General features: G+C 38.3%; 3 protein-coding genes across 5 annotated transcripts in view; all 3 read left to right on the top strand.

The window, feature by feature from the left end:
• tbca (tubulin cofactor a) overlaps positions 1–5,243 on the top strand; it is a 24,639-nt gene extending 19,396 nt beyond the window's left edge. Inside the window, exons 4-5 of the mRNA XM_016271358.1 lie at positions 1,746–1,832; positions 4,924–5,243. Of these exons, the coding sequence (XP_016126844.1) occupies positions 1,746–1,832; positions 4,924–5,004 (168 nt within the window). The 3' untranslated portion in view covers positions 5,005–5,243. The remainder of the gene's footprint in view (positions 1–1,745; positions 1,833–4,923) is intronic.
• Positions 5,244–5,309: 66 nt separating this feature from the next.
• On the top strand, positions 5,310–15,923 carry otpa (orthopedia homeobox a). 2 transcript variants are annotated; one of them, XM_016271272.1, is made up of 4 exons: positions 5,310–5,423; positions 5,542–5,624; positions 11,536–11,936; positions 14,784–15,923. In XM_016271272.1, coding segments are annotated over exons 1-4 (990 nt in total). In that variant the 5' UTR covers positions 5,310–5,421; the 3' UTR covers positions 15,288–15,923. The 2 variants fall into 2 exon arrangements, with proteins under 2 accessions (XP_016126758.1, XP_016126759.1); XM_016271273.1 differs by lacking the exons at positions 5,310–5,423; positions 5,542–5,624 and adding an exon at positions 10,233–11,137.
• A 4,502-nt stretch (positions 15,924–20,425) lies between these two features.
• The window catches only part of wdr41 (WD repeat domain 41), an 11,053-nt gene continuing 5,851 nt past the window's right edge, over positions 20,426–25,627 (top strand). The window contains exons 1-9 of one of the 2 annotated variants that reach the window (XM_016271271.1): positions 20,426–20,983; positions 21,533–21,645; positions 22,370–22,418; positions 23,357–23,485; positions 23,557–23,619; positions 23,764–23,875; positions 24,700–24,762; positions 25,000–25,101; positions 25,202–25,386. In XM_016271271.1, the coding sequence (XP_016126757.1) occupies positions 20,936–20,983; positions 21,533–21,645; positions 22,370–22,418; positions 23,357–23,485; positions 23,557–23,619; positions 23,764–23,875; positions 24,700–24,762; positions 25,000–25,101; positions 25,202–25,386 (864 nt within the window). In that variant the 5' untranslated portion in view covers positions 20,426–20,935. Of the gene's footprint in view, positions 20,984–21,529; positions 21,646–22,369; positions 22,419–23,356; positions 23,486–23,556; positions 23,620–23,763; positions 23,876–24,699; positions 24,763–24,999; positions 25,102–25,201; positions 25,387–25,627 lie in introns of both variants that reach the window. The other variant, XM_016271270.1, reaches the window with a different exon arrangement.

Raw genomic sequence — 25,627 nt, 5'->3', positions numbered from 1 at the left:
CAGGGCTCTACGGATACTTTTCTTTTTAGGAGTGCTTGTGCTTTTAGGAGCACCTTCTAATCAGTAATCAAAAATTCTGATAAAAAAATTTACCTTCCCATTACGAGGTGATAATAGACTCCTTAAAGTGATTTATAGGGAATTTTGTTTTTACCTTTGTAATGGCATTTTTCTAACTTTAAATAAAAAATATATTTAAGCTTTTTAACATTTCTAATTAAAACAACAGAATAAAAACGAGTAGAATAAGAATAAGTTACCAATCAAATGAAATCAGTATTTAAGAAATAAATGTGTGTGCTTGTAGGTGTATTTTCAGGCGTTTAATGAGGCTCAGAGGTCGCATGGGTGCAATTAAATTCATAAATTCATGTTGAGGTTAATGTTTTAAATATAACATTTTGAATATAAAAATTTAAATAACAGAAAAGATGCTTTTAAAAAAAATAAACTAAAACTGCCAGCAGGTGGCGTCAAGTCACTGATTTTATCACTGAATCATTCATTCAATTGATTTGTTCGAACAGCTGAATCATTCAGGAACGAAGTACGTGATTGTCTTTATGAATGGGTAATTGAATCATTGACTCACTAGATTCATTTAAAAACGCAGTTCATTCATAAACAAATCACCGCTGTGTTTGAATGGCGATGCGCAGCGGCTGAGCTGTTCCTTTTTTTTTTTTTTTTTTCTATTTTCGTTGATGAAATAGAGCAAAATAAGGCAATTGTGTTGTTGTCAGACAATAAAAGTCACTTAATATTAACTTCTTGTTTAATGAACTGTTGTATTAAATCAATATCACATTTGCAAACTCCCTTAATAATCATTAAAAGCTGTCGCTCATCTTAGTTTATCCCGATATCACAAAACTCCATTATAATTGACGAAGTTCTCTACACTGCACAATGAACATCTTATTTACACCCCGTCAACACTTTGTTTGTTATAATGAGAGGATACGTCTGTGATACATTACTCAACGGTGCAGAAACACGTAAGTATATTAGAACCTTTGAAGCTCCCTCAGCGCAAACACAGATATGCTGATCGGGTCAGTCACACTGGTGCTCCTAAATATTATTTCATAGTCGCACGACTGAAATGGTCGCACTGTAGAGCCCTGTCAAGTCAACGGGAGAGACTGTTCGAAAGGGAACTGAACGCTACACTGCCGATACCAGTCGGCTGTGCTGTTGTGTTAAAGACATTGCTTTGGTAAGGGTGAAAGAGACAGAGCTGATTCAGTATGGCAGCGCTGTGGGTGAAATCAGGGTGAGTTTTAATGTGCTGATGCAAAATTAATGATGTTATGTAACTTTAGAGGAGTTTTGTAATTAACAACACATGCTGCTGATTTAGAGGTTCTCAAGGAGTAGTGTCCCATGTTCTCTCTCTCTTCATTCTCTTCTTCACCTTCTATCTGGAGTGAATGCATATATAGCTGTTTTAAAGTTCACACAAAATGTACAATTCTGACATGATTTACTCCTCTTCATATCTGATGACAGTTGTACGTGTGTTTGATATTGAGTAATAACTTACAAACTCACTCAACAAGGAGTTTAGCGTTTTCCAGTGTGCTCCTTCAAATACTTAATGAAGTAATACAGACACATAAAATGCTCTCTGAGAGTAAGAGAGAAGTTCTGGGTTTTCTGAATGATGTTTTTATGTGAAAAGTCTTCTTTTTGTTTTGTTGTAGCACAGAGCCAGTAAAATCTCTTAAACGTGTCTTTAACAGTTGGAGGTGTTGCAAGAGTCAAGAATGATGATCCCTGACTGCCATCGTCGTTTAGCCACGGCCCACGCTGACCTGCAACAACTGTTGGTGAGAATATGAAATGCACAGTGTTTCAGGTGTTGACCTACCTGTAAGGTTTGAACTCAGCAGCACAATTTAGTTACCCAAAAATTAAAATTTGCTCAAAATGTCATCCAAGATGTAGATTAGGTGTTTTCATTATCAGAACAAATTTGGAGAAATTTAGCATTACCTCACTTGTTCACCAGTGGATCCTCTGCAGTCCAAACAGCTGATAAAAACATCACAATAATCCTCAAGTAATCCACAGCACTCCAGTCCACCAACATGTTTGTTTAGAACTGTTTTGGACTAGTTTCACTTGTAAACGGTGCTTGATCTGTGCATATTTCTCTCTTGATTCCGACAAGATTTTTCCACTTGAGTTTGAAGTTAAAATCCTTTTAATGATGGATTTGTTTTTTAAAAACGCGCAGCTTTTTGCTTCCTATGATGTTAATTGATGGGCTGGAGTGGTGTGGATAACTTGTGTAATGTTTTATCAGCTCTTTGAACTCCCATTCTGACGGCACCCATTCACTGCAGAGGATCCACGGGTGAGCAAGTGATGGAATGCTAAATTTCTCCAAATCTGTTCAGATGAAGTGATAAACTCATCTACATCTTGGATGGAAAAGTTATTCATAGTCTGAATATTGGTAGTACAGGAGAACATTTTTGTGTCCAAGCATCTCACAGGTGTTCGGATCAGTGCTAAGCACAAGACACCATGACATTGCAGGTTTATGTGTGTGAGAAAGATGTCTGTTTGTGAGAGATGTACAGGGGAGACAGTGTGCCATCCGCTTCCTGTTTGTTGGCGTTTAGAGGAAGTAGAGGATTACAGGGGTCACATTAATTAACAGCAAACAAAGCTGATTGCACAGGTGCTTTTCAAGTGGCTTGCTGCGAACAGCCCCTGTTTGTGTTTCAATAAAAATGGTTCCTATACCCTCTACATTTATGTGTCAGAGTAAAACATACCGTCAGCCACAGCAGCAGCTCAGTGAGGCTACACACACACACACACACACACACACACAGTCCTGTGCTGCACTCATTCAGTTCATTAGTAATGTTGTCACGGCAATGGCCTTTATAGAAACCATCGTCGATCGATTAGCATTGATATGACCTACTACTCTCACTGCCTCCATTACATTTTCTCACTGTGTTACGTGTGTGTTTGTTTGTCAGAGGGGCTTGTGTGTGTGTGATTATCTGACAGGTTTACTGAGTGGATTAGCTGTTTTTGGTGAGGTAGTTAGTCTCTTTCATTGTGTTACTGTGATCTGATTTACTAACTCCAACTGGATGGAAAGCTCCCACTCTGTAGACTTCAGGTTTGAATTTATTTTGTCATTTAAGGCAGTTAAAAACCAAGATGGTTGTGAATATAAGTGTAAATATTTTGATAAATGTTTTTATACTAACTAAAATTATGCAGTGGATCTTGAAATCTGAGGTTTGGTATAATCCATTTACATTTATATGATTCATGATTGAAAAAAAACACATTGTGATCTTAAAATATATCAGTATTTTGGATAAGAAACAAATGTGTAATAGGTATAGTAGTAATTATCAGTTCATTAAATTCTGTAGCCAATGCTTTGAATGTATTGTAAATTACTAGGGTTGTAAGCAGGGCCGTTTCTAGGCATAGGCAAGCTAGGCGGTCGCCTAGGGCGCCACCAGCTGAAGGGGCGCCAATGAGCGCATGTACTGGCACTTTTAGCAGGGTTGTGATAAAGAGTGGCACGGTCACCCTGAAATATGACTGCCCCCCCCACTAGATCCCCCAACATTATTGGGCTAGAGTACTGTCAATCTGACGATGCCTGTATGCCACTAGATCAGAGTGCTGTCAATTGCTGCCTGATTGTTACATGCAAAGTTTGCATTTGGAGCGCTCAACAGCGCCGTTAGATCAGTGGGCTCTGTCAGTGCTTTGGCAAGGTAACACTTTTTTTTGCCATGCAATAAAGCTAAGTTCAAAGGCCAATTTAAAATATTGGTACAGTAAATAAAGTGCACAAAATCAGTATTTTGTTTAGGCAGTATTTGTGGCACTTTTGTGGCACATTTGTCCAAATATTTGTGGCAGATTTGTCCAAAAGGTATGCGTTTTTTGCGCCAATGCATTGTTAAAGGATCAGCGTGTCATGTAATATTCCCATATAAACTTTAACATCCAATAAAAAAATATTTGTATAGTAAAATTCACTAGATCAATACATCCTTTATTAGACCGCTTTGTCGAGTTAAATGCATCCTTACGGAGGTGTCGAAATGCTGAATCAATTCATTCACTTCCAACAGCGCTTAATGGGAGCAGCGTCATAGAGGGCAGAGCGTCACGTTATTTAAGGGGACGTTAACGTGTTAATGAGTAGCAAATGATTAAGTAGCTGCATTGGTTACTTTTATGCCACTGATAAAGCTTTTATTTGTAGTTTGGGGTAACAAAGGGGTTTTATAGGTTTGACTGAAATAATAATGCAATAACTGACACTTTAAATCAATGTTTCAAGAAACAACAACAAAAAAAAATGAACAAAAAAACAGATAAAGACAAAAAAGTAGCCATTGATAATATCTAAACAATATGTAGTAGTATAGTGTATATAGTATCCAAATCAAAATATAATCGAATTAATTTGTGTAAATTATGTGCAATGTCTTAGCCACTAGGGATTGTTACATAGGGCTATACAGGCATCTAGTGGCAACGCAATGATATTACAGATACTAAATTGTGCAAAATGTTTATCTTAACAGTCAATTTACAAATAATGCATTCAGATTTGTGGAACACAATGCACTGAATCTCCACAAATTAGTGTCGTTACTATGACAACCAATTTGAATGTGACAAGCAACTGGTGTCTGAAAAGAATTTTTTATATATATATAATTATAATTTGTGGGGGGGGGGCGCAATAGGGATTTCGCCTAGGGCTTCAAATTGGCTAGAAACGGCCCTGGTTGTAAGATGCATCACTTTCTTCATGTTATTTGTTCATTATTCATATTTTTAATTAACCAAATATTACTTGCACTCATTAAGACTCTAGATTGGGTACAGACGATGACTTGAAATCATTTTTATTTTCAGGAAACAGAAGAGGAACTGGCTGAAATGGAAGAATACAAGGAGGCCAGAACTGTTTTAGATTCAGTCAAGCTGGAAGGATGATGGACACGAACGAATAAACACCCACAGACGTTAATGTACACCCTGACATCCCAAGTGTCCATTCCATTTGTTCTGACCTGTTTAGCGTTTCAGAAGCAATGCGATGTTTACTGATTGCTTATGTTTGCATTTCAAAGATTTTTGTATTGATTCATAATTTAATGACACCATCTTCTTCCTAGCATTCTGTGATCAAATGCACACTATCATGAAATAAAGTTTCTTTTTACTATTTCAAACCCTTCTGTTTTTTTTTTTTTTTATTGGTGTAAAGATAAACCTTCATGCGCCTAGTTATTATTGAATACTGACATTTTTTGTTCAGCTCTGTATCTTCAGTTCATTATAGTATGTTACTTTTTTAGATTAGACCTTCACCTGCTGGGAAGGGAAAAATTGTGACACATCTTTGATTTCATGTAAGCATTTCACATTTATTCCTGCTGCAGGTATGTGTGACTACATAAAGCTGAATTAATATGTAAAACACTGGCCTTGAGTTTTGATATAAGATGCCATATGCTTCCCTTCTCATAGGACTGCAGTAATTAATGCAGAATTTGAACCTGGATGTCAGTCACGTGGACGGGCTTTGCTTTCCTGCATGCAGAGGGAGACAGGTATAGCATGAAAAACTAGTATATGATGAGAATATATTTCCAGCTCTCCTGAAAAGACACTGACCTCCGCTGGCCAGATTCTCTCATGCAAGCACGTGCCCACGGCTGCAGTTCTCCTGCACACATGCTTTGACCTAGTTGCTGGATATTTTGCAGTTTTAACATGATTGCATCATTTGAGTTCTGGGTGTATTTTGTAGGCTATGAATGTCTTTGCCATTTCATATTAGGTAATGGAGGGCCTGTTTCTGATCCTCTGGTAGAGATTGCATCAAGCTTTTCCCATGTCTCAGATATTGTAATCAACATTGTCAAGGTAAATGGAGAAATTTCCTTCGCAATAACTTACTGCTTTCTTCAATGCATTTGATATCACATAGTTCAGATTTATTTTACAGAACTATGTGATGTAAAATGCAGGGGGCAACTCTTCAGTAGTCTGTATGGTTATGTATTGTTTTCTGTTTAAAGTGCCCCAAAACCTATTTGGACAGTCAAACCTAAACAAGAGTGAATGTTGCTGCATTCAATAACAAAATAAAACATAATGGATAAGGTAATCAAACCAAGTGGCATTTATTTGTCATATATAATCACAGTTTTCAAGCAAGACTTTTAATCATTTTATATTTTCGTAACATGATAGATATACTGTTTAAATAAAGACATATATATTTGTAATTATTTATTGCACATGATGTGTTTTTGGTTACATTATATTTTTTTTGACCTTTTTTTGTGTGTGTGTGTGGTTGGTTGTTCACAGGCCCATATGTAAAAAATAAAAAGATACTTGAGGCACCATTTTGGCTCTCTGAAGAGCTTGTAGGAACCCTTAAATATATCCATATCTTTCTATATTTGCAGCGTATAACGCAAATCTCTTTTTCTGTAGGCATGTCCCAGTAGCGTTGGACTGTTGTGATTAGGAGTTGTTTAAATGGTGTCCTTTTCAATGGGTGTTTCCTCACTGAAACAGATCATTGAATGGATTTCTGTCAGGTTCGCGTTTCTTCTTAAGTCTATATAGTTCCGCCTAATTCAGTGTGTTATAAAATGTGTTTCGGGGTTTTTTTGAAAGCCGAAGGAGCAGATGAATTCGGGTTCCATTTGGCTTGGTCTTCATTCTACATATTTCGATAATTATCGGGTTCACCCCGAAGCCTCATTATAGCGCTAATGAGGCGCCGCCACTCCGTGACACCCAACCGCTCCATCTCGTTAAGGAAATCGCTCTTCAATGCTGATTATTTTATTTGGAGCCATAATTATATTTCTTTCGGATAAATCACGGTCTAATCGAGTCCGTTCGGAGGGCAGAGCCTAATTGGAGCATGAGATGCGGCGGAGGGCGCGCGCGACCGGAGGAACCGGAGCACCTGATGGATTTAGGGGGAGGAGGGATTCTTCATCACCCCCTCCTCCTCCTCTTCCTCCTCCTCCTCCAGCTAAAACACAACAGCTTATTACCTTTAATCCCCCCGACTGTCACCGCATCACCTGCACGAAACAAGAATCTAATTTGTTAAACTGGCATTTCTGCAGATGGACGATCGATTTTCTCTTTAGGATTCTCTAATTGAGTGAATATAGACGCCCCGTGAATCACATTCCGCCGTGGAGCCGCATGTGCGGAGAAAGAAGGCGTTATGCGGCACGTGTGTGGGTGTGGAGCCGGGTTTGTCTGTTGTGTGGACCGAATGTCCCCTACACGGGACAGCAAGACCTAAAATCACTAAAAATGTTTTAATGGAAATCTGAAAATGCAGAAAGGTGTGTGAGAAGTCAATGTGTGTATTTGCGTGTCATTAGAAGTCAAATAGCCGAAAATGTACCACATAAAGTGGCTAATTTAATAAAATATTTCCCCTAGAATTAATACTTGTGATAATAATAATATAGTTTATGTAATAATATTCTATATCATTTATAATATAGTTGATATTTAATAAAAAATTGAAGTCAGTGGGAATATAAATATGCTACATTTTTATTTATTTCATTTTATTATTTTACAAATCTAGCCATATATAAAATATTATTATTATTATGTGGATATAGTTTTCCCAAAATAGTAAAGCTGTATTTTAAGAGCAGCATTTTAACAGCTGTAGGCCTATTTTAAATTTATCCATAGATGATAATATGCGTAGATTTGTTATTAAAGACGTTACATATATCTATTAAAGTTATAATATGGTATTATTACTGTTTTAACTGTTTGTTTTAACTTCACACTCATTTATCCATAGGAGTATTTGCCAAATGTTTTGAACGTCTTTGAATTTATCATTTGATTTGATAGTTTGTAGTGCATTAAATCAGTTTTTTTGAAGGAAAACGTGGAAAAATTACTTTCAGTTATTTGGGAAAAAATATCTGATTCTACGTTGTCCTAATTGTTTGGTGATACAATTACAAATGTTATTAGTGGTTATATATTCTATATTTACATCATTAGTTGTGTTTTGTGTGCATGTTGTGTACACCATAAAGTAAATATTATTATTATTATTATTTCCATTATTAATTGCTAAATTACAGTACTGTGTAGTCGTGGTACTGCTGGTCGTACGTTTTTTGTTTTGTTTATATATATATATATATATGTGTGTGTGTGTGTGTGTGTGTGTGTTGATTCCTGAACTTTAGTTGTGATCACAACCTTTTGCTGCAGCTCAGAGGACCTAAAGATTTTTCTTTTTTCTTTTTCATTACTGGTGAGGTCAGGAAACAGTTGTGTATCCCCCTCAAATGCATTTAATAAAATGTTTTGCTTCGCTTCGCGTTTCACAAATAAAGCTTGAAATCCCCTTGCTGGCTGCAGGCCGGGTATTGGTGTACAGAAATTCAATCTGTACATTTTGTACGGAGGTAAACAGAAGGAATGAATTGCATTAGAGCAAGCAAATGCATTTCCAGCCAGCCAGTTTTCAGCCCTTGCTCCGTTTGTGTGCAACAATCTAAAACTTAGTTATTATAGAAGGGGAAAAAACACTTGATCCTATGCATAAAAAACTCTTACAGCCGAATAAAGACAAAAGCAAGCAGTAAGAGGATAAAAGAATGTTAATTGAGGGTCACAGCTTGCACACTATATTTGTTCATATTTTATGAAGTGCACGGCAGCCCTTCACTCATATGTCCCCTGAAAGCATCGTTAGGCGTCTGTCGCACTTTTAGTCCGTTAAATATGACCGTGTGCCTCCAGAAGAGTGATTCACTTCTGTTTGTGCAGCTATAAAAGCATCGAGCAATATGAAAAGTCATCAAATGAAGCGCGCTATCAATCACGCGTCATCTGTTTCAGAACAAACAATGTAATGATTTCAAATGATCGTTATTGTTGATGCAGTTGATTTTTTCTTGCTATGATACACGAGGATACAAATAAAATTGTGAACAACGAATAGTAAAAGTGTTCGTTCATGCATGTGAATCATTTCCGTCTTAAACACCAATCGTACACTCTTTAAAAAAAAATAAAGGTTGCTCTTAGAACCTGAAACTGTCATTGGAGAAGATGATTTTTAAAGAACTTTTATTTAGTCGTTTTTTAGAATCTGTAAACGAATGGATCTTAAAAGTCTATAATTCTCGTTTGATGTCTCCAAAGAAGCATATAAACAACTCACGTTTGAGTTTGTTTGAATAGAACAAGCGAAGAACCTTTATTTTTAAGCGTGTAGAATAAAAGGATTACAACTCCAGCAAGATAAAACAACACATCCTCATCCCAATTCAAAAAGCCCCAGTCTATTTCCTGGCCAAAAGCAAAGTGTGAGATGAACACAAACCCGAGATCTTCCATTACGCGCCCGGTGCCTCGTTCGCCTTCTCTGACATTTCGGACATCAAAACGCAGCGCAAGAACAATTGTTTCCGAATTGAATCCGCACTCTCTTCCTTTCCTCATTTTCAGCGAGGCATATACATTTCCCCGGCGAGTCAAGAGTCGCATCTGACCCGGCGTCTGGAAGCGGGCGCTCTTGTTCTTACCAGCAGATTGGTGGCTTGTCAAAAAAGCGTCGAAAGTTTCTCGCTCGGACGCGTCCTTTGTGCGCGCTGAAAAGACACCATTCACTCTCGCAAATAAAGGAGTTCTTTAAACCATCCCACTGACATCTGCTTAGAGTCTTGTTTGCGCTGGTTGTCTGCTATTTTTCACCGGCTCCGTGTGTGACCAAAGCTATTGTGTTAATTGGTGTAAATGCAGGTTCGTTTATTGGTGGTTAGACGGGCTGCACCGGCACTCGAGTGATCTTTGCATGAAATGAATCAAGTTAATTTGGGGCAATTGGATGAAAAATCAATGCAACGAATACAATTTGTCAGCGTAGAGTGTTTAAAGTCTAAATGTATCTATTTTGGTGCGAAAGTCCTCGCACTCCCCCTTTGCTTTGGTGGGGGTTTCCCTGTGTCTGCGCGCATCAGCCCTGGAAGCACATTTCTGACTGACTTTCCACCGAATTATGCACCTAATTTGCTCACATATCATTTACTCCAAGTTCCTCCCGCCGTGACAGTCGGGCCTAAACACTACTAAATCAGCCCTAATTTATACTGATCTCGCTAATAATCGTAATAAAAAGCTTATAGATTTGGCACTAATTACATAAAAGCCTAATGATGTTGAAAATTACCCTGGTTTGAGATATAGGGCTAATCTAAACTTTGTTGTTGGCTGCCCCGGGGTACTAGAAACATTAGAAGAGGTTCACTTCGTCTCCAAAAGGCGAGAGTTGTTACATGGCACGACACGAAGGCCTTTTTTTCCACGAGGAAACGCGAAATTATCACTAACGATTAAGTGACAAAAGTGGAAAATCTCGAGGAACTTTATAATTAAAACGCGAAACCTTTTTTTTGGGATCTAAGGGACGCGCATAAAAACCAAGCAAATGAGTCCATATCATAAAGAGAGCACTGTTTGATCGTTTAGTCTAGTAATAAACTTCGGGAAGCCATTACTAAACCATATGGCTTTGATAAGGATGACACGTTTATATAACAATACTTTAATTCGCTGTTTCTCCTCAAATAATCAGGGCCCCATCAATGATTCTGTTACCATCACGCTCAATTAAACCAGTTCTGAGGGAGTTTCTCGATGAGCTTTCTGAAGGAGGTCATTTTAAAGGTTATAATTTGGGGATCAAAGAACGAGGAGAAATGAACTTGGGAGGGCAGCAAGAGAGTCTCTCGCGCATCTGACACCTCCAGGATTCAACGCTGATTGGCTCTCATTTGAAGGAGCTCATGGGTTCATTCAACTATTAAGCGCCTCCCAGTTCCTCTAAAGGACATTATAATGCAAGGGACCTCCTTTTTTAACCACAAACCGAATTTGCTTTCATTTAGGCCATATATATTTTTTAAATAGTTTAAAGTCATAGAGATTTTTTTGGGAAAGCATTTCGCCCTGGAGCGGTGCGCGATGCTTTCGCACGCCGACCTGCTGGATGCTCGCCTCGGTGAGTTATCAACGCCAAACTCCGGTCTGCAACTCTACTGTAAGCTGGAGCACTCTTCTCATCTAATTCAAGCAGAGAGAATTGACAATTTGTCTCTTATTTTATCTTAATTCGATTTAAGCGAGCTAATTCATTGGAAAAGTAATCATTATTATTATATTACGCAGTAATTTGATTTAGTCGTTTTCCAAGATATTGAGGGGAATCAAATGGAATTAGTTTTTTTTAAAGATGACATTGTTGTGAGCTAGTTTTTCACCATTATTTGCATTTTATGGCTGTAATGAGAAATAGCATATTGTAGTTTTTGCATAAGAATTGTGCTTGATGTGACAGTCTAGAAAAAATATTTTCTGCACTAATACTTCTCTCTTTTTCAGCAATGCTTGGTGTTGATTTTGAGCTCACTCAGCTTTGACCTGTTTTCTCTGCTTCAGGGATGAAGGATGCCGCGGCCGAGCTTCTGGGTCACAGGGAGGCATTGAAATGCAGGCTGGGCGGCGGCGGAACTGACCCGGGCCACCCCGGAGAACTCGCCCCGGTCTCCGATGCAGTGGAAGGGGCCACCCTTCTCCCCGGAGAAGATATCAACAGTGCTGGATCCAATCCGCCGGGTGCAGCGGTGAACAGTAAGGAACAGGAGAAGCAACAGCAGCAGCAACAGAACCCCACCCAGTCCGGCGGCCAGCAGAGTCAGAAACAGAAACGGCACCGGACTCGCTTTACTCCGGCTCAGCTTAACGAGCTGGAACGCAGCTTCGCCAAAACTCACTATCCGGACATCTTCATGCGCGAGGAGCTCGCCCTGCGGATCGCCCTGACGGAGTCACGCGTGCAGGTGAGTCCGGTGGAGTCTGATCAGCACAGGTTTCGGATTGTTTCATTAATATTATTATTGCTGTATCGTCATTTACATTGTATTAATTCTGTACAACATATATATGATATTTTCATAAAATATTATGCGTTGTTGTAGGCTGAAATTATTATGTTTGAAATGAAAAAGGGAAATCGATACATCTAAAGCACTATATAATTATCATTATTATTACTCAGATTATATTTTCTATAAAATGCATTCCCAAAGAATATTTAGGTAGATAATTTAGCTACCCCCCCCCCCCCCCCCACAAATACTAATGTTGATTATTAAAAATACGAGATAACGAAATGAAAACGCTTTATATTTTAATTTGAAGAAGACCAGCCTATTTTTATTATAAAGAGAATTCGCATTTCTGTTTGTTTATATGAGTTTGTCGATAGAACATTAGCACAAAAATCCTCGCCTAAAAATACTATAATAGTTTATGAAAACGCTTTTAAATGTGATGAAAACATCTCCGAACGAGCTCTGTCGTCAATAAAACAATGAAAATAAATTAATTATAGCCTGAATAATGTCTACAAAACTGTTAAACTCATATTAATATTCAGTGTAAACATCCATGGTGTTTTAAATGAGACCGCATGTCCTGTTTATTGTTTTTTATTATTAGTAGCATATTTATTTTCTCAATTTGTATATTCAACAGTATATTCATCCCAATCTCACGAATCTCTTGCTTTATTATTGTAAAACTGTGTTTATTGCTTCCGTAAAGCTTTAAGCACTACCATCATATAGGTTTTATTTATTTTGTGTTAGTGTTATAATTAGTATTATTGTTATTGCTGTTACAGATTTCTAGGCCTTATTGTATTTGATTCAGGTTACGTTTCTATAGCAATTTTCTTGGCTCTTGAAAGTGCGCCCATTTCAACGCAGCGCGCTTTTCATGATTATGTTATTGTTCAGGTCATCTTCCTTTTACAATACCATTATCGGTTATCTTAGCCATTGGAGCAGACCGATATCTTAATCGCTTTTATAAGATGAGGACTCTTGCTGCTGCTGTGATTGGTGGTCAGGCGCAAATGCAGCAGTAAATGAACCCGCGAGACAAATGTAGGACGCAACGAGCGCGCGCTGCATTCCAGCGCTATCTCTGTGATCTATAGAGGCTCATTATAAATGTATAGCTTTTCGAGTTGATAGTGCAATAAAACCAAGACCATTATTATTAACCAATTTCAGAATTATTTATAACTTAACAGGCTTATTAAACTCAATGCGTAAGACTATTCTGCGTAAAATAATAACCATCATAATGAGCAAGCCTGAGACTCTGTCCTAACCATTTTATTTACATAAAAACTAAATGAGTGACATGCTGACCGCGCGGTGATCTTCTGAAACAGCACACTAGGTTTGTTGCATGAATGTTTCGCGCTCTCATGAAATAGGTCTGTCAGTGTGCACGACTTAATGGCGAGCGTGCGGATGGTGCTCTGTCTTTTTTAATGGTATGAGAAATTGCATTTTCTTTTATCCTCTGAAGTGTAATGCATTTGAGGCCGGATTTCACGGCTGGCTGCGTGGAGTGGGATTCGGGGATCTAATATGAACCCCTCCACATTTTTTCTCCCCTTTTCGTTGGGTCAAAATCTGCTCGTTAATCATTGTGAGCGCGCCTGATATCTCTATAAACCTGAAGGACCTCGGGAAATAAACACCGTGTGAGCCTTTTACGGCCCAGGGTGGGCCTTTTTATGCCCTGGTGTTGTAAAATCGAGCACATAATAATGGGGAGTCTAAATATTATGATTCCTTATCATTTAAAACAGCATTAATAGCGCCATTCTGTGATGTCGAGACGTTTATCAAGGAAAGAGGCAAAAGAAAAACAAACTAAATATTAAAAGAAAAACTATGTTAGCTATACAGTCAAAGGTGGTAACCTGCAATCGCTATTTCGAACTAATTTAGTTTTGTTTGTACACTGAAAAAAATAGCGTAGGAACAATCTTCACTGAGAAATTGCTAGAAATTACAAAGAAACGCCAAGTAACGCGTTGAATTAAACATGCTATTTTAAAATAGAAAAAGCAAAATAGTATGTTCTTGTAAACCTTACTCCAATAATCAGTTCTAACCCTACAGTGTAAATGATTTAGGTTGATTCAGCGATGTTTAATAATATTTTTGAACTTGAATGAAAGTAGTTAATTGAGATGTTACCAATGGTATGTTACTATTTTTTCAGTGTAGTTTGTTCAAATTTATTTTGATGTCACTAATAGCATGCAAACAAACAAATAATGCATCAGAAGAATATTTTTTCCCCTGCTGTGTTAAGTGTAGGTTATTTTTGTGCAACTATATTTTTTGTGCAACATAGATTTTTGTGTATCTATATTTCTTTAGAAATATAACAAAGAAACCAAAACACTGATTCTTAAGAATCTGTAATGTGACATCAAGAAATGTTGGGTCTTGTTTAAAAACACACACACATGTTTGTTTTACTATACTTGTGAGGACTTTCATAGACTTTCTATCCCCTCACCCTAACTCTACCCCTAACCCTCACAGAAACCTTTTTGCATTTTTACATCTTAAGATAAACTTAATTTAGCAACCCCCCCCCAACCCCCACACACACACAATGCGTATTTATTTATTGTCTGCTTATTTTATTTTAGTGAACATAAATGATAATAACAAAAACAAATTTTTCATTGAGCAATATTGGACGCCATGTTATACTGCTTTTTTATTAAACGTTTTAAATGCACACTTTTACATCTATTCTAATGCAATGTAAGCATTTCTGACGGCTCTTTTTGTTCCCTCTGCTTGCAGGTTTGGTTTCAGAACCGACGCGCCAAATGGAAGAAGCGCAAGAAGACCACCAACGTGTTTCGCGCTCCGGGCACATTGTTGCCTACACACCACGGCCTACCGCAGTTCCCCTCCGCCATGGGCGACAGCCTGTGCTCCTTTCACGCCAATGACACCCGCTGGGCGGCGGCCGGGATGCCGGGAGTCTCACAGCTGCAGTTACCGCCCGCACTAGGCCGACAACAAGCCATGGCACAGTCTCTATCCCAGTGCAGCCTGGGCGCCGGACCGCCACACAACTCCATGAGCCTGTCCAACATGTCCTCCAACGGTTCCGGCCTCCAGTCCCACCTCTACCAACCCACCTTCCCCGGTATGGTGTCCGCGTCGCTCTCTGGCCCCACCAACGTGACCGGCTCGCCTCAGCTGTGTAGCTCCCCGGACACTGACGTCTGGAGAGGGACGAGCATCGCGTCCCTGCGCCGCAAAGCGCTCGAGCACACAGTGTCCATGAGTTTCACCTAATACTTTGACGTGGTTCACCTCCTGTTTCTCGTCCACCCATCATTACCGGCCCAGTGACGCACACGGAAGTCAAAGGATACGACTGTCCTCTAGTAAACATGAACTGTGCGCACCTGATGGAAATAAAACCTAAAGCATCATAGCCTGAAGAAAAAAAAAGACATTTATTTATTACGTCCTATTTATTTTTGATTTATTAGCACTTTCTTTTTGCAAATTGAAAATGTCAGCAAGCTGGACAGTAAACAATCTGCACATTTGAAATGTATTCGTTTGCATTTGAGAAACAAGGCGAGAGACGGTGCACTCGTTTTTATTATTATTATCATCATTATTATTATGGAAGAAATCGTTCACATTTTAGGACTGTTTTATGAATCGGTGGAGGAGAGAAAGGAAAATATCTCAAAAAGAATTACGATTCTTGACTGCATGTGCCGACCAAGGTAAACAACAACACAGCAACGGGGAAATGTCATTTAAGCGAGAAGTATGAATTTGTTATATGCTGTTATATAGGATGTTTTGTGTAGATAAAGCATTCTTAACTTGTTCCCATTCGGTCAGTTTGTGATATGTTCTAAGTTCATGTATGTGCTTCTACAATATAAATTTCTTAAATGTTTGATCTTATTCTTAACGGCTGTTTCGTTTCCTGAACATGTTTATAACGATTGAATGTAAATTAACGAATAAATTCATTTTCAATATGTCATTATTTGACACCTCGCATCTTCTGTTATTCTTGGGGAAACATAGATCTTGACTGGTAATACTTTATTACTATTATATGCCATATATGAGAGAGAGAGAGAATACAGGCATGCAGTAATGAGAGAGAGAGGGAATATAAAGCTGAGGTTATAGGGTTACATGCTAGAATTAAAACATTAAGACATCATTAAAAACATGCAGCAAATATTCTCCATAACAGATTACACGCATGCTTGCATGGAAGACATGTAGGCTAAGTCTTCTTTCAGAAGGTTGCAGAAGTCTTGCCACTAAAAATCACCTAAAATTTGTAGTGCTGTGTGGTTTCCTTAAATACAATATATTACGTTCAGCAAATCACATATCCAAACAGGAAAACAATATAAAAACTGGAATAGCCCATACTCTCGCCCTTTCTGAATTATTCAGTAAGTATAGGTACTATGCATATACAGGGGTGGCGCCAGAGAATTTTGAACGCAGGTGCTGAGGGGGTGTTAGATCATTGACAGGGGGAGCTGGGCAATTCAGGGCTCCAGACTCATTCTACCCACTGGTCGCTCTTTTGCGACTAACTTTCTCAGTTGGTTGCACTAGCACATGTTTTTTTTTTGCTACAACATGGGATTAATCAATGCATGCTGATGAACTTTTATCATAGTTTATACACTGAACAAAATTATAAACGCAACACTTTACTTTTTGTCCCCATTTGTTATGAGCTGAACTCAAAGATCTAAGACTTTTTCTATGTACACAAAAGGCCTATTTCTCTCAAATATTGTTCATTTTTTGTGTCTTTCTTTTTTTAATTATCATCTTAATTATTAAATACAAGAGGCTATAGCATGTATATAATTGATTCCAGGAAGAAATCTGTGGGGGTGCTATGGGGGTGCTTTTGTCTTTCTTAGGGGTGCTGAAGCACCTGCTAGCCCCTCCCTAGCGCCGCCCATGTGCATATATTATGCAACCTGCAAACATGCAAGCGTACTGGGCAATGTATCCCATAATGCAATAAGCTCAACTTGAATGTCCATTTCCAGTGTGACGAATTAAATTAACTTAATATCAACATTTTAAATTCTGATATGATATCTGGGCACCATCCACGAATATTGTAATGCATTACTTTTAAAAGTAACTTTCCCCAACACTGCTTTTTAACCTCAAACGCTCGTCTTGTCTAATTCGGCGTGAACTCTGTGCATTCCGGTTCATGACAGTTAGGGTGTATCGAAAAACTCCCATCTCATTTTCTCCTCCAACTTCAAAATCGTTCTAAATCGTCCTACATCGCGGTTTTACCGTTTTCTGTAAAGGGTGTTTGATATTCTTTGCACGTTCACTTTGTAAACACTGGGTCGGTACTTCTGCAGTGATGTAGGACGATTTTGAAGTTGGAGGAGAAAATTAGATGGGAGTTTTTCGATACACCCTAACTGTTTCGAATGGGACTGCACAGAGTACGCATGCGCATTGCAGAGCTACACAAGACAAGCGTTTGAGGTTAAAAAGTATATCATTTATTATCTTTTTTAGAAAATGACCGATCGTTTCGCTAGATAAGACCCTTATTCCTCGCCTGGGATCGTGTAGAGCGCTTTGAAGCTGCAATTTGAACCTTCCACCCATGAACCCCACTGAAGTCCACTATATAGAGAAAAACCCTGGAATGTTTTCCTCAGAAACCTTAATTTCTTTTCGACTGAAGAAAGAAAGACATGAAGATCTTGGATGACATGGGGGTGAGTAAATTATGAGGAAATTTTTATTCAGAAGTGAACTAATCCTTTTAACTAACTAACTATAAACCTTATGCACAAGAGACACAAGCATGCAGCCATTGAAAATGGACTTGAATTCGATGAAGTAGATTTACTTATTAACAATAGTTATCATGAGCATTGTAATGTTTGAAGCAGATATCATAACAAATGTCAGTAGACCTGGAAGATTTTAAAATAAGCGGTTCATTCACGAATCCCTAAGATCTTATCTTCATGCTGTGGAAAACACAAACTTTTCTGTGGTCTGTCACTTTAAATGCGGGCGCTGATTCTGATTGGCTGACCATGCTTTAATCGTTCATCAGCTGGAAAAAAAAAAAATCGTCCTGAGAGGGATTACAGCGATATGGTTCCTCTGTGTGTTATCCTTATAATTATGGTGAGGACTTCTATAAGGCCAGAACGATAACTATATTATTGTCCACATCAAGGCAAGTTAAGGTTGTTTATTAAAGCGCGCGCTGTAATTTTGTTGTTGGCTGCTTTAAATGCTTGCTATTGTTAAATTCTGGTGGATTCTGATTGGCTGTCAATGTTTTTATTGTTCATCAGGTGAAAAGAAAAGTTCAGAAGTGATTTAAAGGATATTGTTGCTATGTGTTCTTATGATGATCTCCTTTATTTTTCTTTATGCATACTGAATTATGATTGGTCTTTACGTTTTTACATTTATTTATCAACTTGTATAGCGCAGAGTTTTCATTATTATAAATAGGCAATACAATTTTAATTTGATTTACTTTTTCTTAAAAATAACATTTTTTGCTGCCTGGCAACAGCATTTTCTAAAGGAAATGTGAATGAACTTTTAATTGTCAACATTTCTCTCCATCCTCACTTTAATTTCTCTTGCATTTTGACTGTACTGTTGTTTCTTTGCACCTTGTTCAGATAGTTACATCTCCCTCCGTCTCCTGCTACCCTCCCCTCTCTCTCTGCCCTTGAGTTTTTCTATTACCTTGTGGAAAGCACCTCGCCTGGCATGACAAGCGCAGCGGATTGACACTAAATCAGAAATCAACGCTAGAGCTCAGCATGAAGGTCACACTCTCACACACACGCGTCTCTATCTGAGAACACACGCGATTCGCTCATCTCTCTCTCTCTCTGTGTGTGTGTGTGTTGGGGTCACAAGGGCCCAGTGGGGCCACATCTCTGTAAGGTGAGGTGATGGTAATCCTCAAATAATTCCTCAGCATTCGCACAGAGTCTATCACTCTCACTCTTTTGAAGACCTGAGGGAGAATGTAGCCAGAGAAAAGGCTTAAAAGTATTGCTTTAATATGTTTACTTGATTATTCAGTTGCTGCCATGCCATACTGTTGCCTTTATGTGTGTGAATAATACATTTGGGAGGAGATCACAGACACTAGTGATTGAATAAAATGGACTGAATCCCTGAAGCTGTGGATAAGTTAGTGTCTCAGACATGTTCGACCGCAACAGGGTTTTCGAGTTGGTGTATACTGACATCTAGCGGTGGCATGATGACCACAAAAACAATAACAAAAAAAAATACTATAAAACAAGAATTTTCTTACAGAAAAAATACACATGGTATCACAGATATATACAACAACAATAACTATATATATATAACGTAATAAAAGGCAATATCTACAAGATTTTACAGAGAAAAATACTCAAAAATATATAATGAACCACGATACTAACAATACAGTTAAAAATATGATAATATAAAACAGCATTTGACAGAAGTATTTGCTTACAGAAAAAAAAATCAGTATATTAAAGGGGTTATATGATGCTTTTTTAAAGATCATTATTTGGTGTAACAGAATATGTTGACATGCTTTAATGTTCAAAAAACACATTCTTTTTCAAATACTGTACATTATTGTAGGTCCTCTATGCCCCGCCTCTCTCTCTCTCTCTCTCTCTCTCTCACACACTCTCTCTCTCTCTCACACACACACACACACACACGCACACATTCTCTCTCTCTCTCACACACACACACACACACACACGTGCGCACACACACACACAATGCGCAAAACTCCGCATTTGAACAGTCATTAGCAAATACTTAAACTAATAACAAAACAGTAGCTGATTCAGAAGCGCCAGATTGTCATAGCAAAGTCAGAATTACCTCCTCTCCTAGGTTCACGAAACGGTCGTCCATAAAATGCATTGCTGTTCTGTTGTAAGTAATCTTAAAGATTCCTAAATGCATCTACTTTCGGAAGGCCAAATAAAGTGCTTTTGCTTTCGCCTAGAAACACACAGCGTCTCCCTGACATGCTGCTTCAACACTAACTGCGGTTACTGAGACCATGCCTTTTTTCTTTGCGTGCACATTTGGGCGGCATTATGCAAATATTTCCACATAGTGAGGTAGATATGTGGGGGCGTGTTAAACCAAGCCGTTTTAGGGGGGGGTGGCAGAGTCTTAACTTTGATAAAGAATATCTCTTCGGGTTTTGTGCAACTACAGGGATCTTATCTATGCACAATCAGCTTGTAACACTCCAAAGAGAAAGGACAACTTGAAATCGCATCATATGACCCCTTTAAGTTTTGTTGTATATGCTGCTTCTTTTGTTTAAATTTGGGGCTGGTACATCTACAAACCAACCTCCAATAAAAGATCAACTTGTAGACCTTTGATGTTTTTCGCTTCGCAAACACTGCGGGTCACGTGTGTCCCCTGGAAGCTTCCGTAGCTAGTCACATGAGTCCGCAAATTGTTTGTTTGTAGTGAGCAGCTGATTTGGCCGAAAATACTGTCAGAGAGATGATTTTATGAACATTTCCGATCATCGACGGTCATTTGACTCGTTTATATGCTCTAACTGAAGTGTTTTGGCTCTAAAGCAGAACCGGCTCGGAACGGATACATTGTACCAGACGCGTGTGTGACGCGTTCTGTCAAACAAGACGTGCTGTAATGTTTGGGTTCGTCACGGATGGAAATATATTCCACTAGAGAGTGAGCTGACGCGACTGATTGAGTGTTTTCATAAAGACTCCTCGCATCAGGAATATCAACAGAACGCACCGCGCGTCTCTGCCAGACGGTTTCGCAACATGCAGCTACACTGATTTGTCTTGAGATTTATTTGCACACAAAATCCATTCGTTTGCGTGTAAAGTCAGATGCTTTTGTAAAAGACCAACATGCTGCGGTGGATTCTGGGAGGTCGGGAAGCGCAGGGAACAGTGGAGGTGAGTACAAGCCATAGTAAACCACAAACTACAGTGTATGTGTGTGACTTATGAAACTTCTCTGTTTGATGTCCCAAAAATAGATTTCTTTAAGATTTGAAAAATCTTTATCTATCTATCTATCTATCTATTTCTGAAAATGATTTTCTTTGTTTTTTTAATGATTTCAGTTTGTTATTTTTTTTACAAGGGGCAAAAAAGACAGAAAAAAACAGCAGCATTTATATTTGTGTTGATGTGTTTAGAAAAATGCCTGTAATAACACAAAGCTGTTATCAGCCATGCAATTTAAAAGTCACTAAAACTCCAATTTTGTGGCATGACCTATGTCCATGTTACTGCCATTATTTACCAATAAGCAGAAGATAAGAAGCTCGTTTCAGTGTCCAGCTCTCTTAAAGACTGGGTCTTCTAGTTGCAGGAGTTCAGTACATGTATCAGAGAGAGACAGGCCGACGCAGTCGAGCAAACAACAGTCATTTCAGCACATTCTGAGCTAGATTGAAGCAATGATTCGTTTGTCTATTATATTCTCTTCGTGGGCAGAAGAGCGCGGCTCTGTTCATTGGGGAGGAACAGCCCAAAAACTGTTTCACGGAGATGCAGGTGCTGAAAGGACACTTTGACATTGTTCGATTTCTGGTGCAGATTGATGACTTAAGGTAAGCAATCCTCTTCTCCTCTTCTTCTGCCTCTGACCAGTGATTGACAGCTAAGACTGAGCCAGATCCTCTCCAAAAGCAAACTTACAGAGCGTGACAAGAGCTTAATCATCACAGCTTGAGGGAGTTTGTGTGTGTGTGTGTGTGTGTGTGTGTGTGTGTTTGCACTTCAACATCAACTTGATAGTGTCCATCAGCTCTGGGCCTGTCCATATTAACTGCGTCTGCATAAAAACATCTGCGCTGGAGGCTTTCAAAAAGCTCATGTATATACAAACACGCTGTGCTGGGCAGTGTAAGGCAGGGGTTATTTTTATTGAAGTGATGGAGAAGAGCGTTTGGAAGTGTGTGTGTGTGTGTGTGTCACGGCTGGCTGCTCCTGATGATCTCGGTGCAGGAGGAGAGTTTCAGCTGAGGTCAGTGTGCAGAACATCACTGATTGCTTTTTGAGTCCCGAGTCCTGTTTCTCTTCTCCGATCCCTTCCATACTTCCTGTATCTCATCCCTTTATCATAGTTTCATTCTCCTGTTCTTCCTGCGGACGATTCGTTTCTGAGCTCGAGAGGTCAAAGGTGACGTGGGAATCATGCGATTGTTAAAATCCAGTCCGAGAAGAAGATCTGTCATAGTGCTGGCGACGTTATATTTTGGGCATTATGCTTTCTTAGGCATAGGTGAAGCGTCATGCCAGGTTTTACCCAGCATCTGTGTGTTTTGTTGGCAGGTTTGCGTCTGCAGGTGACGATGGCCTGGTGCTCATTTGGAATGTTGAGGTGAGCAGAACAGAACTTTATGAATATGCTAATCACATGTTATTGATATGGTAAATACATGAAATAGGCCAGAGGTCAGCCTAGTTGATACTTTTTGGCAAAAGTAATTTTAACATTTTTATTAATAAAATTAAATAAAATATTTTATTTAAATATAAATTATTAAATAAAATCAGGAACTCTTTTTTTGCATTGAGACACCACAGCCCTCAAAATCCTCCTGTAGTTGTAATTAATTAATTTTAAATAAATAAACAAATAAAGAACATTTTCTCATAAAATATGAGCTATCTCTCTCTCTCTCTCTCTCTCTCTCTAAAATGTACTCGTATTATAAATATATTAAAAACATATATTTTCTTATAAAATAAACTCAAGTGTTTGTTGTATTATATATATATATATATATATATATACACACACACTTATATAAGACATTTTATTTATTTATACTATAGAATTTTATTTTCACAATATATTATAAATATAGAAAAATACATATATAAAACTTTATGATGTATTTATGAAATGAGCGCAAAATGGTTTCATATTTGTTTTAAGTATTTTAACTCATTTTTAAAATATAAAATTGGAAGTATATATATATATATATTTATGTTTTTATGTGCACATGGAAAGATTTATGTTATTTTGTGTGTGTGTGTGAGTATTTTGGAGGGAGCAATGCCTCAAAATATATGCAAAATATAATATGCTTGATTTAATTTATTTAGAAATGTCATATTTTGAGATTTCATATATTTTGAAACAGTATTATATTGTTAATTAAATAGTTAATTAATACTATATTAATAACATTAACAAAATAATTTTTTTAGTTATAATTACCCTTTGCCGTTTTACTGTATTACATTTACTGCGTGACCCCAACACTATAAATGCCAAACCAGCAGCATTTGTCTGTGTGTGTGTTTCAGACTGGAGACCATTTGATTGAGTTGCGCGGTCATACGCAGCAAATCACTGCAATGATATCATACACCTTCATCAGAGGAGGAAACGCTCACACGGCGCTCATTACCGCTTCATCAGACCGCACGCTCAGTGTATCCTTTACACAAACCTCTGCTGAAGTGTGTGTGTTTAGTGTTGATGCTTTGCCTTAATTCTACCGCAGTTATGGGATCCAGATTCAGGAAACCGAGTGCAGAACATATCTGATCTCCAGTCCCCAGTGAAGGTACAGTATGTGGTACAGCTTCATGTCTTCCTGTTTCAGTGCACAGATGGTTGGGATTGTGTGTGGAAACAGGTCTGTTCCTCTTTCAGTGTGTGTAGGTGGATTTTGTGTGTTTGTACGCTGATGGAGGTGTCTGTTTTTCAGTGTTTGCTGGTGTTGGTTCGTTTGGACGTGTGGCTCTCGGGTGGAAATGAACTGTGTGTTTGGAACAGAGACTTTGAGCTGCAGTGTAAAACGGTTCATCACAGCGATGCAGGTACACAATCCAAAACACACAGATAAATAAATGTATGTCCAACTCCTGTCCAAGAGCAAATACAGACTACAAAACACAAGATAAAGTCACTACAAAGTGACTAAGGGGAAGTCGTGGCCTAATGGTTAAGAGTCGGACTCGTAACCCAAAGGTTGTGGGTTCGAGTCTGGTACCGGCAGGGATTGTAGGTGGGGGGAGTGAATGTACAGCTCTCTTCCACCTTCAATACCACGACTGAGGTGCCCTTGAGCAAGGCACCGAACCCCCAACTGCTCCCCGGGCGCTGCAGCATAAATGGCTGCCCACTGCTCCGGGTGTGTGTTCACGGTGTGTGTGTGCACTTTGGATGGGTTAAATGATGGGTCACCATACTTGGCCACATGTCACATCACTTCACTTTTTAATAGTTTTATAAACTTAAACTGGTAGAGTGTAATTTATGCATTTTAAAATGTAATTTATTCCTGTGATGCAAAGGTGAATTTTCAGCACCATTAATCATCATTCTAATATGCTGATTTGCTGCTCAAGAAACATTTCTGATTATTATGCTAAAAACAGTTGTGCTGCATAATATTTTTGTGGGAACTGTAGTACATTTTTTTAAGATTATGTGATGAATGGAAAGCATTTATTTGAAACAGAAATCTTTTGTAGCATTATATTATACATGTCTTCACTGTCACTTTTGATCAATTTAATGTGTCTTTAATAAATAAACGTATACATTTATTTGAAAAAAAAAAAAAATCTTACTGACCCCAAATTTTTGAACAGTAGTGTATTTAAATATATTTTCATAAATCTTCTGCTTTATTCTGAAGGCATCTCAGCCATGGTGGAGTTACCAAAGAACTTCATTGCAGCTGCCATGGATAAAGAAATTGGTAACTGAAAAATTATTTTTCCATAAAATGTTGTATGCCTAAAAAATGAGTGGTATTTTCAACAAATATGAAAAGATTTACGCTCACTGGTCTAGCAAAAGCTGTCGTGGTCTTCATAAATCTTAATTTCAAAGCTCTGTTCAGCAAAAATGATTTTCATGTTGCAGCTTAAGCTATTTTATTGATGAGTTTGCTTGTAGGTCAATGAATGATTTGTAATGATTTCTGATGTTCCAGTGATATTTAAGTTGAACCTGTCTGGATCAGACATTGCGGTTATGGCCATGCGTCATCTAGCTGACCATCAGGACACCATCCATTCTCTCATCCACGTCAACGGTGAGATATCTGATGGCAATCAGTCCTCACGCACACATTGAGATCATTTTGGATTGTGTTGAGTATTGTTGCGTTTATTGTTGGTTATTGTTTATCTCAGACGGCTTGTTTGCGAGCGGCTCTCATATCGGTGAGCTCATCATCTGGGATTCAGTGGATTGGACGATCCAGGCATATGAGCACATTCTGTGGGAGGAGCCAGCGAGAGACGGCCAATCAGAGTTCAAACTGAATCACCAGAAACCGATCGAGAGGTCCATTCAACACATGAGCTCAGATGGGGAGGTTAGAAACTGACCCTTCATTATAAATGATGAATTATATATAAATTATACACCAATGGTCAGATGTTTGGAATAATTGAGATTTTTTTGTTTTTGAAAAAAAAAAAGTCTCTTATGTTCACCAAGGCCGCATTTATTGGATCAAAAATACAGTAAAAACAGTAATATTGCGAAATATTATTACAATTTGAAATAACTGCTTTCTATTTTAATATATTTTAAAATGTAATTTATTTCTCTGA

This window comes from Sinocyclocheilus grahami, unplaced genomic scaffold, assembly GCF_001515645.1.
Source record: "Sinocyclocheilus grahami isolate Dianchi unplaced genomic scaffold, SAMN03320097.WGS_v1.1 scaffold61.1, whole genome shotgun sequence".
NCBI lineage: Eukaryota > Metazoa > Chordata > Actinopteri > Cypriniformes > Cyprinidae > Sinocyclocheilus > Sinocyclocheilus grahami.
The sequence above is the reverse complement of the archived record's forward strand: the minus strand, read 5'-3'. Positions and strand labels throughout refer to the sequence as shown.